This window comes from Poecilia reticulata, linkage group LG14 (genome assembly GCF_000633615.1).
Source record: "Poecilia reticulata strain Guanapo linkage group LG14, Guppy_female_1.0+MT, whole genome shotgun sequence".
Lineage (NCBI taxonomy): Eukaryota > Metazoa > Chordata > Actinopteri > Cyprinodontiformes > Poeciliidae > Poecilia > Poecilia reticulata.
The window spans coordinates 1,566,288-1,582,740 of record NC_024344.1 but is presented as its reverse complement, the minus strand read 5'-3'; the positions used below and the strand labels follow the sequence as shown (position 1 = coordinate 1,582,740).

Below are 16,453 nucleotides of genomic sequence, written 5' to 3'. Positions count from 1 at the left end.
AGCACATCTTTCCTTACGTAACACACACTTGTGAAAAAAAGTTATGCATTTTATTAGCACAACCTACTCATGTACAACTATCCTCATAGGAAACTTGTTTATTCTTATTTAATTGCTTACCAGAAATACCTGCCTAAGATTCATTCTACTGTAGGACAATGTGGCCAAATAAACAATGATGGCCAGTAATAACTATCTTCAGTGCRAAGAATAGCAAGAAGTCCTGGAAGTGGAAGTTTCATATCGAGCCTGGAAGTGAACATAATCAAGTCTGTCTCAGATAACAGGGAAAGAAAGAAGGATTTGAGTAAACTGACAMTCACTGAAGATCTGTAATTAGGTTTTCAAAACCTTTAAGACAACCAATGAGCTGAATTTCCTCCAAACCTGTCCTAGAAAATTAATTAGATAGATAACAAATGAATAAGACCAACTACACGCAGACAAATGCAACCTTTTTATTATAAAATTTTACAACTATGTGCTGTTTTCTCATGAAAATGAATATTTCTAGGACATTTGTAATATATGATCTAGACCCTGTCAGATTTGATCAGTGCCCCTTCAACACAATAATCAGATATRAACACAAAGCAACTAATATTGTATGGATGAATCTCATTGGATGCATTTTTCTGTTGGGTATCTTTTACAAAGCCCTGCATGTCCAGTGCTTTTTGTTTTCTTTTCTGAAGATTTATAACATTGATAACACAAAATATCTACATGTGCTGCTCACATACTTTATGTTTTTCCCATTGGTCCCAAAATAAATAACACATGTTAAAACGCTTAGAGTGAATGATGATGTCTGTGGCGACACAGTATTTATAAAAAGATGAACCAAGTCCAGTCTTTCCAAAACTTTTTGACTGATAATTTATTCAACGAGCATGCTTAGGAGTGTAAACCTGCCTCAGTACTTTGTGCASACCTTTAGATCTCTGCATTCACAGGATACCAAACAGAAGTATAATAAACTTACTAGTAACAGGCTTCAACCTTTACCCCAATACTGAAAACCCAAAACATTTTTCATCAGGCAGAAGCATCTTCCAATGTGACCTCTCACACTAATTAGATTTTAGAAATTTTGGTTTCATTTGACCTGTTGCTTTTTCTTCTTAGTAATTTGGATTTTGCATTGTACCACAAATGAATTGAGGAACTATACTAGAAGTGTTGGTGAACTTCAAAAACCAGGTCAGTTTATAAAGAAGTCAGAGATATTTCAAAAACAACACTAAMGTTAGGTATTCAGTAGACTTGTATGTCAGTTTTGGCACTGCAATTACTGATTATTATTATTATCTATGATGCTAATGACAATCTCATGTCCCTAACGATGCACATGTAGACACTGACAACAGGTTCAACCTGCTAAGTGGAACACAGTGGAATTATMATTTTAGACATATGGGGGAATATAATATAATCTGGATATACACGTAATTGCWTTGACTTCTTACGGAAAAAGTCAACACCACAGCAAACAACTGAATGAATGTTGCTGGAAAATGTGAAAAAAAAAATTATAGAAGAAAAGCAAATGTTCTTCTTCTTTTGGCTTTGGAACGCTTGCATTTTTTTTGTCATCTAAATAAAATCTACAACGCAGAAGCAGCACGAAATATAATTTTGCAAGTCACTCAACAAATAGAACATTTTGACAGGCCTTTTTGAGAGTAGCGTACATTGATCACAACATAGAAAACACAAGATAAATAGGCTCAAGTTCTATTGACACATTGAACAATAATGTATCGTTGATATAGATGACAGCATTCTGTTTCTTTTAAGGGGTCATATGAGCATAAAATGCAATTTAATAAATTCAAAATAATACCATCAACAATTATATAAATAAATAAATAAATAAATAGCCCCATTGCACAATCCTGCCCGCCCTTCCCCCATCAAGTATGTTGCATGGTCAGTCCAGCATAAACAATAAATATAGTATAGTGTTGATTGATAGTGTAGCAATGTTACAATTACAAAATATATACCCTTTTAGAAAATGCCAAAGGCTTGACAAGTGTTTTTTCCATTTATAATTTATGTACATAGACCATGTTATTTACACCCATTCTGTGTGATTTTACAAATCATTCTGCAACACTGTCAATTGCATACTGGGGTCTAACAAAACTGAACAGCATCGGGTTCTTGTTCACGTGCGTTGCATGTTGTCATCCACAGCATTTGCTGTCGTCACGCATTTAATCCAACCTTAATAGAAATAAAGACCAAGAAATAAAGGCCTTTAACACCCCAAAAATATTTTTTATGACTATATGAAGGGACTTACATTCTCAACGTGATTATTAGCAGAGACAAGAGACGCCGGATAACATTTTTTACACATCTGGTTTCAGATAAAGCAGCCGTGGGATAATTAGGAGTTTCTTTTTAAAGATAATAAATGCATCTGCAGACATYTCTAAATACTCTTAAAGCTGCCTGGACTCACAGTTGCACTGACATGTAGATAAGTTTTGAGTCCTTAATTTCAAAGYAAAAATGAACCTCTGGTTGTGCAGCTATCATTCTGATAACGCAAAGGGCAAAATAATTATCAGCTTTTTCAGCCCAGTTTCTCCTGAATAGCCTAAGAATAGAAGCAGATTATTGTTATGTTAATGAGCGCTTTTGAGGGCAAATAAATGTGGACATGAAGGGTCAAAGTTATTGATGCTGCAGGCTAATTCTTGAAGGGGAAAACAATTAATTGAGATATTTTTGCTTAAATACTGTGCTGATCTTCCCACTTATGTGCAACGATAAAACCTTAACATAAAAAGATCTTAAGAACCTTTTATAAGATTTAATTTTCTAGATTTTATAAAAAAAGAAATGTTTATTAAATGAGTCGAAATAATTTTTTTGATTCTTTTGCTGTCACCATAGCCAACAGTAGAAGACCGTAAAGATATGCTGGGTTTTTTTGGCCTGAAAGGTGCATGCAATAGAGACAAACCACTATGTAATAATAAAATATATACAGCGTCTGTACAGCTGAACATTGTCCATATAAAGCGTTATTGTACTCTGACCACACATGAAACACTTACTGAAGTTGTTCATTGTTAAACAAGCTCTTTTAAAGTGCCTCAGATTTTATATTTCTGTTAATGAAAAATAAAACGTAAAAACAAAATGTAAAGGATGTGAATGTGATCATTTCAGCATAAAAGAACTGATAGTCATAGTCAATACATAATTGGCTACATGAATTTTTTTTTACGTTTACTTGAAAATGTAATTTTTTTCTGCAATGGTGTTTTTTTTTTACATCCAGTATCTTAACTTATTTTCGACTGTTTCACTTGATTAAAATTCATCAATAATATATTTCATTAGTATTTCATTCATTCAGTAAAACGCWGATTCTTTGTATTTCATGAACATCTGATGGCAAACAGACTTGATGTCAAATTAATTCTAAATAACTATGTATTTTAAGACTATATTTCAGAAGAATTGTTTCCAKCTGAAGTAAAAAAAATAGATTGTAATCCTTTACAGAATCGATAATTTTGCAACACAACTACAGTAAAACCATTTAACACCAATAAAATGCAGTGCTACAATATGTGCAATGTTTATTAGGGTTATCTGAAAAAAAACTAGCGGAAATTTAAAGGGACTTAAATAACAAAAATGTGAAATTTCGGGGTATTTCAGTGGGTCTCTTTCCTGTAAAATGTCACTTGCTGGCGCTGAGCATACAGAAAATGGTAATGGACTGGCTGGGAATGCTCCCATGCCTAAAGATATAGATAGGAGACCCAATAGACCAGATTGAAGAGAGCAAACGCAGTGGGAAAGAAGATGCGTGCGTACGAGTCTATCTTGGCAATGCGAATGTGCAGCCTTCCATGCCGCCAGGCTCCAGAGCGGCAGTCTTCGAAACAGCAGAAGAAACTGGTGCAGTCTTTTCCATCGAGACACTCATAGCCATATTCCTCGTCTCGCTCCTGCATGTGTGTGGCGTTGTTCATCTGGATGGCTGTCGCCGAGCGTGGACGAATGTCCACCGTTGGTGTCTGCTTTAAATAAGACAAACCAACAGTTAGCCACAAAGTCATGTCATGAAATCTCTCCTGAAGGCTAATATTTAGAACTAGAACTTTATTTTTGGGTCAAAAATGGACAAATGTAATTTGCACCGTCAGCTTGCCAGGGGACCTTCTTCAATGCAAAAAATGCAAAGACTCATAACTTACAAGTGGAATATTCCACACCTGAGTGAACGCTATTTCACTCAGGTGTGGAATCAGGTGTTTACAGATACATTACCTTGGACTACAGTTGCCACTAAAAATATCTTATATTAATTAACACGGTGTGCTTTTCAGTGACGTTGTAAGATATGCATGTGTTGTTTGCCTCTGGGGTTTCTGTACTTTTTTCTCTCTTGCTGCAGGTGTAGAATCAGTATGAGTGTTTTCTGTTATTCTCTCTATCCTCTCCTCTCTTAAATTTTTACTTCACCTCCATTGTTTTCATGAGGACAAGGAAAAGCAAGAAGTTGTGTGTTTTCCCTTCTGTCTCTCTGTCCAAAGCATTAGAAACAAACTCAAATCTATTTCTAATGGTAGTTTTTAGGGGTGTACCCATTTATTTGCATCAATTTCCTTAATTTGGCAAATGTTCCACTTGTGAAAGTAAATTTGCTCGGCTTCTTTTTGATACTCAACCAGTTCTGCTTGCTACACTGCCAGACAATACATGTAAAGAAAAAATAACATCTAGAACAACAGTAAACACCTGGAGTAGTTTGTGAATATTTCAGGTGAACCATCACAGGTTATGACTAAACCTATGATGCAAATCCACCTTTGGGTAGAATGAAACTGAGAGGCCGTGGTGACTGTTGTTTTTCTGATAGCTAGAATAAATATTTTATAGAATTTCTGACTGATCATTATATCCAATAAACCACCTTTGTTCTGTTGTAATCACAATGATAAATGTAACTGAAGTCATGAACCAATAAGTGTTTGTTGTCTCATGAGTTGACCTTTTTAAGTTAACATTGGTTGTAAGAATTGCTGTCCAGCACCTTTACCACAAACTAGTATTAGGGGTTTTGCTTGGGAGATCCAGTTGAACCAACCTGAATATATATGATGGCAGGTGTTATGGCAGCTGGCTTTCAACTATGCAAGTAAACCCAGAGCTACTGACTCTGAATATGTTCAGTTTCAGGTAAGACAGGAGAAGATTATATAGGAGCACCAATCACAATGAATAGGCAGGAAAAAGCTGATGGATGGGCGAGAAAATGACAATATTGCAGCCAGTTTCATAAAACACGAATGCATTTTACATCTTTTCAGAAAATGTACCAGTTTTAGACATTGCAACTGTCATCTGTCAGACATGAGAAAAAGTTAAAAAAATATCTGTTTATAAGCAACAATTCATACTGTTTTAAAATATGCTTTGCTAAATGATCTACAAAGAAACAAAACAATTTACTCCAGCAGGTGAGATGCTGACATGTCAATCTCGAAGTTCATTTTTAGTTTTAGTTCTTTCCCTGGTTCAACACACCTCGATCAAATGATGGTTTATAAGCAGAACCTTTTCCAAACTTTGACATACTAAAGATATACTTGGACCATTTGAATTAACTGTTGGAGCAGACTCATCTAAAACTGTCCGGACGCCGGCCTCTGACCTCTGAGGGTCCAGCCCTCAGAGGTCCGGCCCTCAGAGGTCCAGCCCTCAGAAGTCCGGCCTCTGAGGGCTGGACCTGAACACCATGGCCTAAGTTCTCACCACCTGAGGTCTGAGCTTGCTAAAAGCAGTTGGATGAGTCTCACAATCCAAAATTATAACAGTTGATGCATCCTACAAGGCTGCTCCAACAGTCTGCAGAAACTACAGATATTCTGATTTCTAATGTTGTGCTGTAGTTTTAGTCCAGTGCAATGTTTGAATTCTCCTTATAATATAGAAGTCGACAAACCTTGAGAAAACGTTTTTGTGCTGTTTTAGGGTAGATAATACAAACTATGTCTTACTAATTAGAATTTAAAAACACAAAGCACTTGATACTCATTTCTTCATTTGCTTTGTAAATAATGACCCTGTCGATTATGATTACACATACATGGCTGCATGGCTAGAAATGAAACAAAAGTAAAACCGGGCAATGCAGGTTTATATGAAACTATTAGCTGTAGGCATGCATCCTCAAAATCCTAATGTTGATTCCTTGAAACTTCTCATTATGCACAACATTAGATCACAAACCGGCTCTCCCTTTGAAAACTATACATAACCACAAACATAAGCAAAAAAGTAAGAAACACACAGAACATGGGTTAGTTGAGGCATATTTTTCCATATTAAAGAACCATAAAATGTTAAGTTAATAAAAGGAGTAGCAGTGGCAGGTTATGACTGAGTTTTCAAAGGGGGTTGCTTAAGGAAAAAGTTGTGGAAGCTCAAGCAGGAGGAACAGTAACACTGTCCTGCTGCATGATCCGGTTAAGCTGGGGGAGGCTGATTTGGTGTTTGCAAAATGAAAAAAGTAAACAGAACCAGCATAGTGGCACCGGCAGCTTTAACTGGCTGAAAGTCAACAACCCGTTTGAGATAAGAAAATTATGAACAACCTCAGAAGGAGGAGAATTTTGAATTTCTACCTTTAAAATAACAAGACAAATATTTGTTTTGATCCTGCAGCAAATTTAGACAAGCTTTTGTATTTTAAAATATCCCCATTTATTGTCACTGATGTAGAGACAAATGCAAGAGAGTAGAATTAGCATATTTTCACTTATTTTATGTAATTTCTTTTATAATTTCCATACACTTCTCTAAAATTACCTCCAAATCAAAGTAAAATTTGCACAGGGCATGGGTTGTCTGTTTCAGCCTGTTAAGGCTCTGCTGACTCTTTAGGAAGCGTCAGGTTAAGAAGCTCAATGCGCACATTGAAAGATTAACTGACAGAAAAAGGAAAAGAGAAAATAGGAAGCTCTTGGTTCGGCTGCTTGTTCGCTGTGGTAACAACAACAAAGAGTGAAACAGGACAGAGGGAGCCAGAATGAGTCCTCACTGGGCTCTTGACTAAAAACATTTTTGACCGCAGGATATGTGAGATGCTTATTAGAGTTTCATGAACAAAATAAACTGCATAAGTATGTCTAGCTGGCTGCCTCCGCACTGTGCACTGCTTAGCGCCCCTTTCAATGTAATCTTCAGTACCCATTTAGTAATTGAGGAGGTGAACAGTTAGTTAAAATGCAGGTTTATAAGTGGTAATAGGAAGAGGCATATCTGCTGTTGCGTAGAGAGAAAAGCAGTGAGGTGCTGGGGGCCCAAAGAGGCGAAATGCAGCAGACACATGCAGTCAGACACAGGCAATATACCTTGGAGGAAAAGAGCCGGAGGAGCTTTTGTCCAGACGGGAGAAACAAAGCAAAATAAAACAAAGGAATGTATATACACACAATTTTTGTAAACAGAGAGATATAAAACAGTAACCAGAAAAATAAGGGGGCACACAAAGATACTGTATTAAGAAACAGAAGTAAGGTCCAGTTTTGGTCTTGTGGAATGGCACATACACCGTATGGAGGATTGTTCTTGTGCATTTCACATTTTTCTTACATCGTCATCACCTCCGGAGAAAAAGAACCAACAGTAAGTCTGAAAAGATTTAGTGCATTTCATAAAAAACAAAATTCATACTGTAGATGTACCAAAATTGGCAGCGGTTCATAAAGCTTGGCCTTCTAATACTGAGTTTAGCTTTTTTCAATTTCTCTATGTTTGAAAGTGTCCAACATATTTCTCCAGCCTTCTGCATCTGAGTTGTCATTAATTATATCAGGAACAGAACAGTCCATGTTTCAAAATAACCGTAGAACCCTGACTTACAGAGGAAATTATAAGTGAGTCAGTAAGACCTACACATTATGCATCATCCTTCCCTTTTCTTTCCCCATCTCTGAAGATGTTGGACAATTTACACAACTTTAAAATGCATTAACAATGCATAGAATTGCTCTATTGTTCTTACCCATCTCTCTCTGTCTCTCTCTCGTCAGAAAATATCGGTACACTTACACAAACATGCTGCCTTTATTTTTCCCAAGTCTCAAAATCGCTGCTTTGAATGAATGATTATTCCTGCTCTTTGAACAGTAACGCTGCAGAGGAGAGCAAGATTAATGTGAAATATTTGGAACRAGCTCACAACCGTTATTTTGACTTCCCATGATCTCTTGAAGGATTTAGAGCTCAGATGAGGCCAAATCTTATGTCATGTGACTCTGGTCTAAAAACAACTGTAACAGATGTGTGATGGATTATGAAAAGGTTAGAGCTTCATGTCTAACCTACTGAAAGCAGCTCTGGGTAAAACACATTTATTGGAAACTATACAACATAAAGCTTCACAGTTTATTCAACTCTACTATGTAAGGGATTGATAAACCAATAAAAAAGAGCAATGACCAACTCTAATGCAATATTAGGAAGCTCAAATGATAATTTAGAAACTTGCAGATTCTGTTATCTTTTAGAAGGGGCTCACCGGGTTTTTCTTCTTCTTATCTTTTTTGGCGCTCGGCTTTCTGTTGCTGACAAAGTAGTGTAGTGTGCCATACTCTATGAGTGCAGCAAAGACGAAAATGAAGCAGACAGACACAAACAGGTCCATTGCAGTCACGTAAGACACTTTTGGAAGAGATTTCCTGGCAATGGTACTCAGTGTGGTCATAGTCAGCACGGTGGTGATGCCTGGTGAAGAAAGCAAGGAAAAATTTACATTTTTATAAACATGCACCAGATAAAACCTCCAAAATACTACGAGTCCAATGTCTTTTATTATCTTTACATTCACTTTTATTACATTAGTAAAAACTCTCATGACAAGATCGTTTGTTATAGATTAGAAAACTTYGATCTTCCAAGAAAATTGTTATTTGAAAACAGCTTTTTGTATTTACTTGGTTCATTTATGTTGGGCTTTAAATTTTGCTTGATGCTATAAAACTCAAGCATGTCAAAAAGCAACAGAGGACTTCTGTTAAGGGGTAAATATTTTCCCCCMAMMMYWMYCMWWARGGKYMMMWTTWWTTWWWWKKWWTTWAAMYTTTWMSRAMMWWMMAMCCYTTKSMWTTWAWYYTWMMWKRRGGSWRGRAAAWWWWMMWKKKRMMRRAAMYKKWWKSSRMMRKKGKMRRAMMWTWAWWAMYTYMWTYMRYTKKYYTTWWTTTWAMYWAAAWKKTTWWSKKRRGSCMAWTTYCYTKRAAAAMMRGRAAAMYTWMYKSYTYMRSYKRWWAAMSGRRKWAAWWWWRRWKKTKTWAWKWKRAWKKTWMMMYWMMWKKYCMWTTWWTYMMYTWYTWKTTRKTWWKRAAAAAAMMAAARSYKSMRRAWTYMRRMMAMRAAWYMMRAWKKTWWWMMRKTYMWKSYMWTTYKTWMYWRKTKKYCYWWKRARSMWWARKTWKRAAAWWAWTTKRWWWTTTWARSMAWTTWAWKRAMMAARSMAGAACTTAAYAACACATTGACTGTTTATTGTWCACATTTGAATTTACTATTTCTTYTTTTCATGTCATCTGCCATTGATCACTATTTTGACATAATGCATTCCTACGTCAGCCATCTTGTAAAACTATTTTGAAACACTTTTACTTTCCCTGTWAATACTGATGACAKTCATAGAGSTTYTCCCATGACAAGCAAAATSTAAGTACACAGATACAACTGATTACCCGRCAGCAACTCACAACCACCAACAGRCRAGCAGAAAACTTCCTCTCTCCTTTAATTATTCCCTGTGTGCTTGATATCTGTTGAAATTGATTTAAGTATAAATTTAATGYGAGTTTAGTGACGTTCGTCTGCAGTGATATTTTGTGTGAACTGATRTATTTTTAGGCATTGAAGGATTAGGAATTATGTCATCAATGATAATCCACTTCCTAAATTCACTGGCAGCATGAACCTCCTACATCRTCTTTTAATAGACAGAATTACATTTGATTTGTGTTATTATTARTTTATTAATATAGCAATTTATCAATGTTGGAAAGGTGAAAGAAAAACTAGTTTAGAATGATGTWWAGTAATCATGGGAACAAAGTAGATAAAAGTTTCTGCTTTAAATTCTAGAATTTTCCTTATAAAATCTCTTTACTTAAATCTTAAAAMCCCCTAAGGAGCTACAGGAAGAGCTGACTAAGGGATGTGTTTGCAAGTGAATCACGAAGTAGCATCTGAAGATGTCAAGGGCAAGCTCAAAAGCTGACAAATTTCCTTGAATTTCTCACTTTTGCCCTCTTTTTTCGTCCTGTGTCCCCTTTTTGCATTCTGTGAAGAAGACACCTGTATTATTATTGTGCTGAAGTAGCATCTCCACATCTTCCTGCCTCTATTGCATAATTAATGCCTCATTAAGGCATGGATGCAAACRTATGTCTGAGGATGGGCTCATCTTCTCAGGACRCACAAGATTTTTAAGCAGCTGCCCCGTCTCACAGGGGAAAAGAAGGAGGGGAAGGATGTTGAAAGGAAAAAGAAGGCAACAAGAAAAAGAGAGCTGCAGTAATAAGGAGGCTTAAGCTTACTGCTATAATATAAGCAGTAAGCTTATATTACTGCAGTGTTTTAAACACTGCATGTGGCTCTTGATGTGTTTCACAGCAGGGAGTAATTAAAACCAAGGTGGCCTTGCAACTTACATCTGCATTGTGTGTGTGATGGAGTTAGGTGAACTGATCAGAAAAGAAAGTATTAAATTAAGATTATAGTGGAGTTTAAGGTTTTATGGCATGATAAGCACAGAAATAAATTACATGTCATGCAAGCATACATTTTGCAAGTATTGTAGTCAGTAGGCATTAGTGTTTCTTAAATACCTAATGAAGTCCTTGCAGGAACTGCGTCTTTGTTGATCCAGAAAGAGACCCAGGARAGGACGACAATTAGTGTGCATGGAATGTAGGTCTGGATGGTGAAGTAGCCCATCCTCCTGCTCAGGTCAAAAAAGACAGTCAGCACTACGTAGTCCCCTGGAAAAGAGACAGAAAAGAAAATACACGACGCTGGGTGTCATTTGAGGCGTCGATCATTATCATTTGTAACATAATTTATGGATGTAGYTCCAGTGAGAAGTATAGACTCATCATTGACATGAGTAGAACCATCATGGTAAGGATCTACTAATCTACAAGAGATAGTMGTGTATTACATAAAGTGGATGACRACAAAGACAGCTCCACCTCCAAACTCTATCTGCACATCAAAATAACAGCAAATAGGACAATTGCTCCAATTATACATGTAAGTATTGAAATGGACAAGTCAGATGAACATACAGATTTCAAAATGGTCTCAATCTCAAAATTATTGAGAATGTGTGAATTATGCATRAGAGCAAGTCAGTGTCAGGGAACCAACCAATGACTTTAGGTTTCTATATGTATGACATTACTCCTGTATGGACGAGAAAATCCACAATAAATATACATTTTTGCACCCCATTCTGGTTTTAAAAGATATCAAAGTTGACTGTTCTATAGCGAATCMAAAAAGSAGAATGGTTCAAATAAATTATTAAAGCCTCAAATTAATATGACAGTCATGCTGATAATAATTAGAAGACATTCTGAACAAACAGTAACTTTATTTTTCAAAACATTATTGTTTGAAAAAAGAAAAACTGACAAAAATTATATACATTAAAAATCCCCCTGAAAACAGCCTAATATAAGGGAGAACAATAAACAGTTCAAGAACAAAATATTACTGTAYGCCATCAATTTACAGAAATGGGGAAGGTAATCATTTCAAGTCCTCAGTTAAATAAGAGCCTCTTAAAAAAAAACATTTTGTGTGATATGTTATGGTCATYAAAAGACTGTCAAAACATAAACACCTAACAGATTTAACAAACTGCTAAGTGTTCAGTTAATTATGTTGTGCAACCAAAACTCCTTACTGTTTGTTAGCTTGGGGCAACTTCAGACTTAAAATGAAAGCGAGTGATTCAGTGAACTGGAGCTGAACTTGYACRGATGCACACTCAAACCTTAGTCTCCTGCCAGGAGTTAGCCAGAACACGACCACCAGCAGCCAGCAGATGATGAGCTGTCCAGGCGTTGGCTGGCCAACCCAAGCAGATGCCGGGTGTGCAGAGATTGAGGTTAACTGGGCCGAGAAAGACATGACCCTGACAATAAGGATCAACTGCCTTGTGTGTTGAAAATGCATGCTAAGCATGAATGCCACATGCACAGTAAGCATGTACCTGTATACGAGTTTCTCCCAATATGACAGGCTGGTYCAGCAGCCCACTATTTTATGTTATTTTAATGTGAGTTATTAAAATAACTTGAAAACATTGAAGCACTGTCAAAACGTTGAGCCAGTTTGGTATACACTGATACCAGTAACCATCCTCTGTGAAGTCCACAGGTGAACTCCAACATTCACCACACATTAAATCAAATACATTTTTTATACTTTTCTATAAGAGTTTCCATTGCACTGCTTCCTAGCTTGACAGTACGACATCGCTTGCCAATAGCTACCGTCCCCTTTATCCGTTTACCAGAAAACCTGTCTGTTTCTGTGAACTTAATGACAGTTTACTCCTGGCCTCCAGCTCATTCAAATRTCTACTAATTGATTAACATCAGACAATTAACAGTGTCAGAAACCTCCGTTGGCTTCCCTCCACGGTCTGTAACCTTCGGGCACAAGCACACTGTTTCTCTGGTATGCATCTGTGTGCCCGCGTGAGAGTGTGCGTGCATTTAGGCACCCATAAGAACGTGAACAAAATGTTCGCAGCTGGGGAATGAGCAGCTGGCTTATAATTTTTCTCATGGGAAAGGACAAACTGTATGAAAAAATAGACAGCATCTGTCTTTTTGTGTGGGTAAGAARAGGCACGGAAGGAGATGAGACTGTCAGTACTCGTTTTCTCTTTAACCATGTGAAAGTACATTCACATTTTCTGTACAAGGACCGGAGTGGGGTGATGCTCCCCTCATGCAACCCTTTCACTCAGCGTTGATAGTATCATTAAATAAACCACAAGCAATAACCTCAGCAACCAGAATTATTGCTGTTCATATCACCATGTGTGCTTTCTGCTGATGGAGGCAGGTGCATGGGATATTACAGTGCCCTGCCTTGGTGTGTAGGAGTAGAGAAGACACATGAAGGCTTCTCTCAGGGGTCCAGCAGCCCACTATTTTGTGTTTATTAACATATCATTAACCAGCCTCCAAAACCAAGACCCCATGACAGCTGAGAAACTGCAGGTGAATACATTTTTTCAGCTTGGTCAGCAACATAATGGCTGCTTCTCAAATCCTCAGACTCTTAATGATAATGGACTTTCCACCACAGGGATGAGGTCAGTTAGTGCAGGACTTTCCTGCTGTACCTTTCACTTCCTGGCTCAGTTTCACTGTGGTCTATGCCAATTGCCAAGATCACAACACCTTCAAGGGATTTTTTTCAACAAACTGGCTCCATACTTTCAGGGTACTGTATCATTATGGGACCGTCTACCATTACTACTCACCAGAAGCACACAGTTTTTGTTGTTTTGAAGGGAAGGAATTTACAATGTAGACATTTTGTGCTCTGGATAAACAGTCCCAACACAATTACTAACCGAGCAAACTCATTAAATTGCTTTTAGCCGTTTTATATTGAGCTGATATTTGCACAGCAAAATGTAAAACAGAAACATGATTTGGGTCATATATGAATGTTAGTTGACMTCATCAAAGGTAGACATTTAAAACAAAATATGGATTAAAATGTTTAAGTTGTATATACTGCAGAATTTAGGAATCGACGATGTGTTTTATCCTCGCCTSCMTTATTATAACGTGAACAAAATGTTATTTGTGAACTGAGGAGGGGAAGATGATCCTATGTAAAACAGAACATTTTAAAATTTAAGTAATGTTTTCAGAGGTAACATATCCATACAAGTTAGTTGGTGAATATAACACTTATTTTATCACAAGGTAAAAAGGTAGAGGAAGAATATTCCACTAGGTTTGATCAATGAATCCTCTTTTTATATGACATCATTTGCCATTCCCTCAGACTAATTAATCATTTTCTATACCCAACAACTTCASGGTCACCAGGGGATGCTGCTTATTTCCTGGGATGAAATGGCATGAGGTGTGAATGCACCTTCACCTTTTCAATAGTCCATGCCAGTGCAACACACACACCCGTGCAAACGACACGCCTCAGGGCAGTTTAGTGGCCAATTACCYTGCATGTTTTAGACTGGATCATCACCTGAACTTTATTCATATGAGTGATGTTTAATGGTAACCCAAGATCAGGGCAAATCTAGCAAGACCTTAAATGAAATCCTTTCATTGCATAAAATGCATCAACAAATATACCTTGCAGAAAGACTTAATCTAGCAGAATCACAAAATAGTTGACCAAATACATGAAGAAATTAATAGATTAAAGAATAAGAGGAATCTTACAGTTTTCTGTATAATTGTTTACTTCATCTTCTACTTCATATACACCTTTTGTATCATCAGTGGTGCATAAAAGCCACGTCATTTACATAGAAACTGAAGCTACTTTAGTAGCYATATCTTAATAAGAAGACTGTTAACGCTCATCTGTCAAAGGTCACWTAGTACTCCAGTAGGCAGTAACAACATAAAGGACGGCTGATGCCTCAGTACTGGATGTCAGGTTTAATATACCACAGTTCGATGGCTCAGAGGTAAGGATGTCCCATTTTGTTAAGTTTCTGTTGTCTTGACTCGTGTGTCCTTGAATCTCCTTCCCACCTCGTCTGGTTACATCACAGGTGGGAGAAACAGAGGGGGAGAAAAAATATGAACATAAACTACTATAAGGCGGGAGAAACAAGACAAAAAGGTAGAAGCCCAAAATAAAATAATAGCTATAAACAAAGACAATMATAAACTCCTTAAATTCAACTTCATTATTTTATGTTTTCTCTTGAAGTTTGCTTTTCTTGTTTGTTTTTGTTTGAATGCTCAAGGCATAACTGTGCAGCCATTTATTCCATCATACAATAAAAATAGAGAAGTCATAAATGATGTTACCATCTGACTGCCATTCACATAAACCCAGAAGGGAAAATCATTCAAAGTAAATTCTGATCTATTTTGTTTAGTAACAAACCCCAAATCTCCAGGAAGGGAAGCAATCTTCTCCTGTCATTAAATTACGATGTAGTTTCCACACTTTTCCTTTGGAAGTTGTGAATTAAAATGCTGTGTGAAGAACAACCATTCAGACAAAAACTCCAATCATTCTTTGTAGAACAGCATGCTCTGGAGTAATTTTTTTTTATTAAGATGACAAATTCTCTCCGTCAAAGTAATTTGCTGCGAGTTGATGTAATCTACAGAAAGCAATAAAAGCTTGGCAGACATGATCATTAATCAGAAAACAGTGTTGCTTCTCTGTTGGATTTGGGTAAAGACAATACACTAAAAGGAAGGACAAAGAAAAATAAAATTATTTTAACATCTGCCTTGTTGTCACCAATCAGCCAAAACAYTGYAACTACTTGCCTCATAATGTGTTGGTCACCTTTTGCTGCCAAAACAGACCTGACCCATCATGAAATGGACTAAATTCAGCCACTGAATGTGCTTTGGTATATTTAGATAGCATGTTTAGATAAAATGTCCAACTTCCAAGTGATACTAAGAAAAGCACTCAATACTTGATACCACAGCAATATATTTCACAGGAATTATAGTTTTTGAAAAGCTCTGAACCAAGTTGTCAAAATTCTAGTTCAGTTCATTTTCTCCTGAGTCCAGGTGAGACACATCTGATGTTCTCTGTGGTTCAGTACTGGCTGCCTAGTCTAGTATTTGTTTGGCAATCCCCTCAAAGCAGCAGTTCTCCCAGTTGCTGGTGCAACTTTTCCTACCATACTCCTTCCTTCCACTCAATTTTCTGTTAATATGCTTGGATTCAAAACTCTATGAACAACCAGCTGCTTCAGCAATGACCTTTTGTAGCYTWCCCTYCTTGTGAAGGCTGTCATTGACTGTCTTCTGTYAAGTCAGCAGTCTTCTCCATGATTGTGTAGCATACTGACCCAGAGTGAGAAGCTGTTTAAAGCCTCAGAAAACCTTTACAGGTGTTTTGAATTAATTAGCTGATTAGGCTTTCACAGTATTCTAATTTTCTGAGACGGTGCATTTGGAGCTTTCATTATCTGTAAGCCATAATTATCAAAATTACAAGAAAAGACTTGATAAATATCACTCTGATGAGTCTACTTTATATACGAGTTTCACTTCCTGCRACGACAGGCAAGAAATGTTTAACTTTTACAAAACATTTCAATATTTTCAAAAGACTTGCTTAAAGGTTATTACTGTATTTTTCGGACTACAAGCCGCTACTTTTTTCCCACGCTTTGAACCATGCAGCT

The 16,453-nt window shown here is 36.7% G+C and overlaps 1 protein-coding gene across 5 annotated transcripts in view; it reads right to left on the bottom strand.

The window, feature by feature from the left end:
- Positions 1-434: 434 nt before the first annotated feature.
- gabrg2 (gamma-aminobutyric acid type A receptor subunit gamma2) overlaps positions 435-16,453 on the bottom strand; it is a 44,103-nt gene continuing 28,084 nt past the window's right edge. Inside the window, exons 7-10 of one of the 5 annotated variants that reach the window (XM_008426916.2) lie at positions 10,884-11,036; positions 8,561-8,766; positions 7,392-7,415; positions 435-4,052 (exon numbers count right to left, since the gene is read on the bottom strand). In XM_008426916.2, coding sequence (XP_008425138.1) covers positions 3,771-4,052; positions 7,392-7,415; positions 8,561-8,766; positions 10,884-11,036 — 665 coding nt within the window. In that variant the 3' untranslated portion in view covers positions 435-3,770. Of the gene's footprint in view, positions 4,053-7,391; positions 7,416-8,560; positions 8,767-10,883; positions 11,037-14,702; positions 14,825-16,453 lie in introns of those variants that run through there. The other 4 variants (XM_008426917.2, XM_008426918.2, XM_008426919.2 and 1 more) reach the window with 4 other exon arrangements.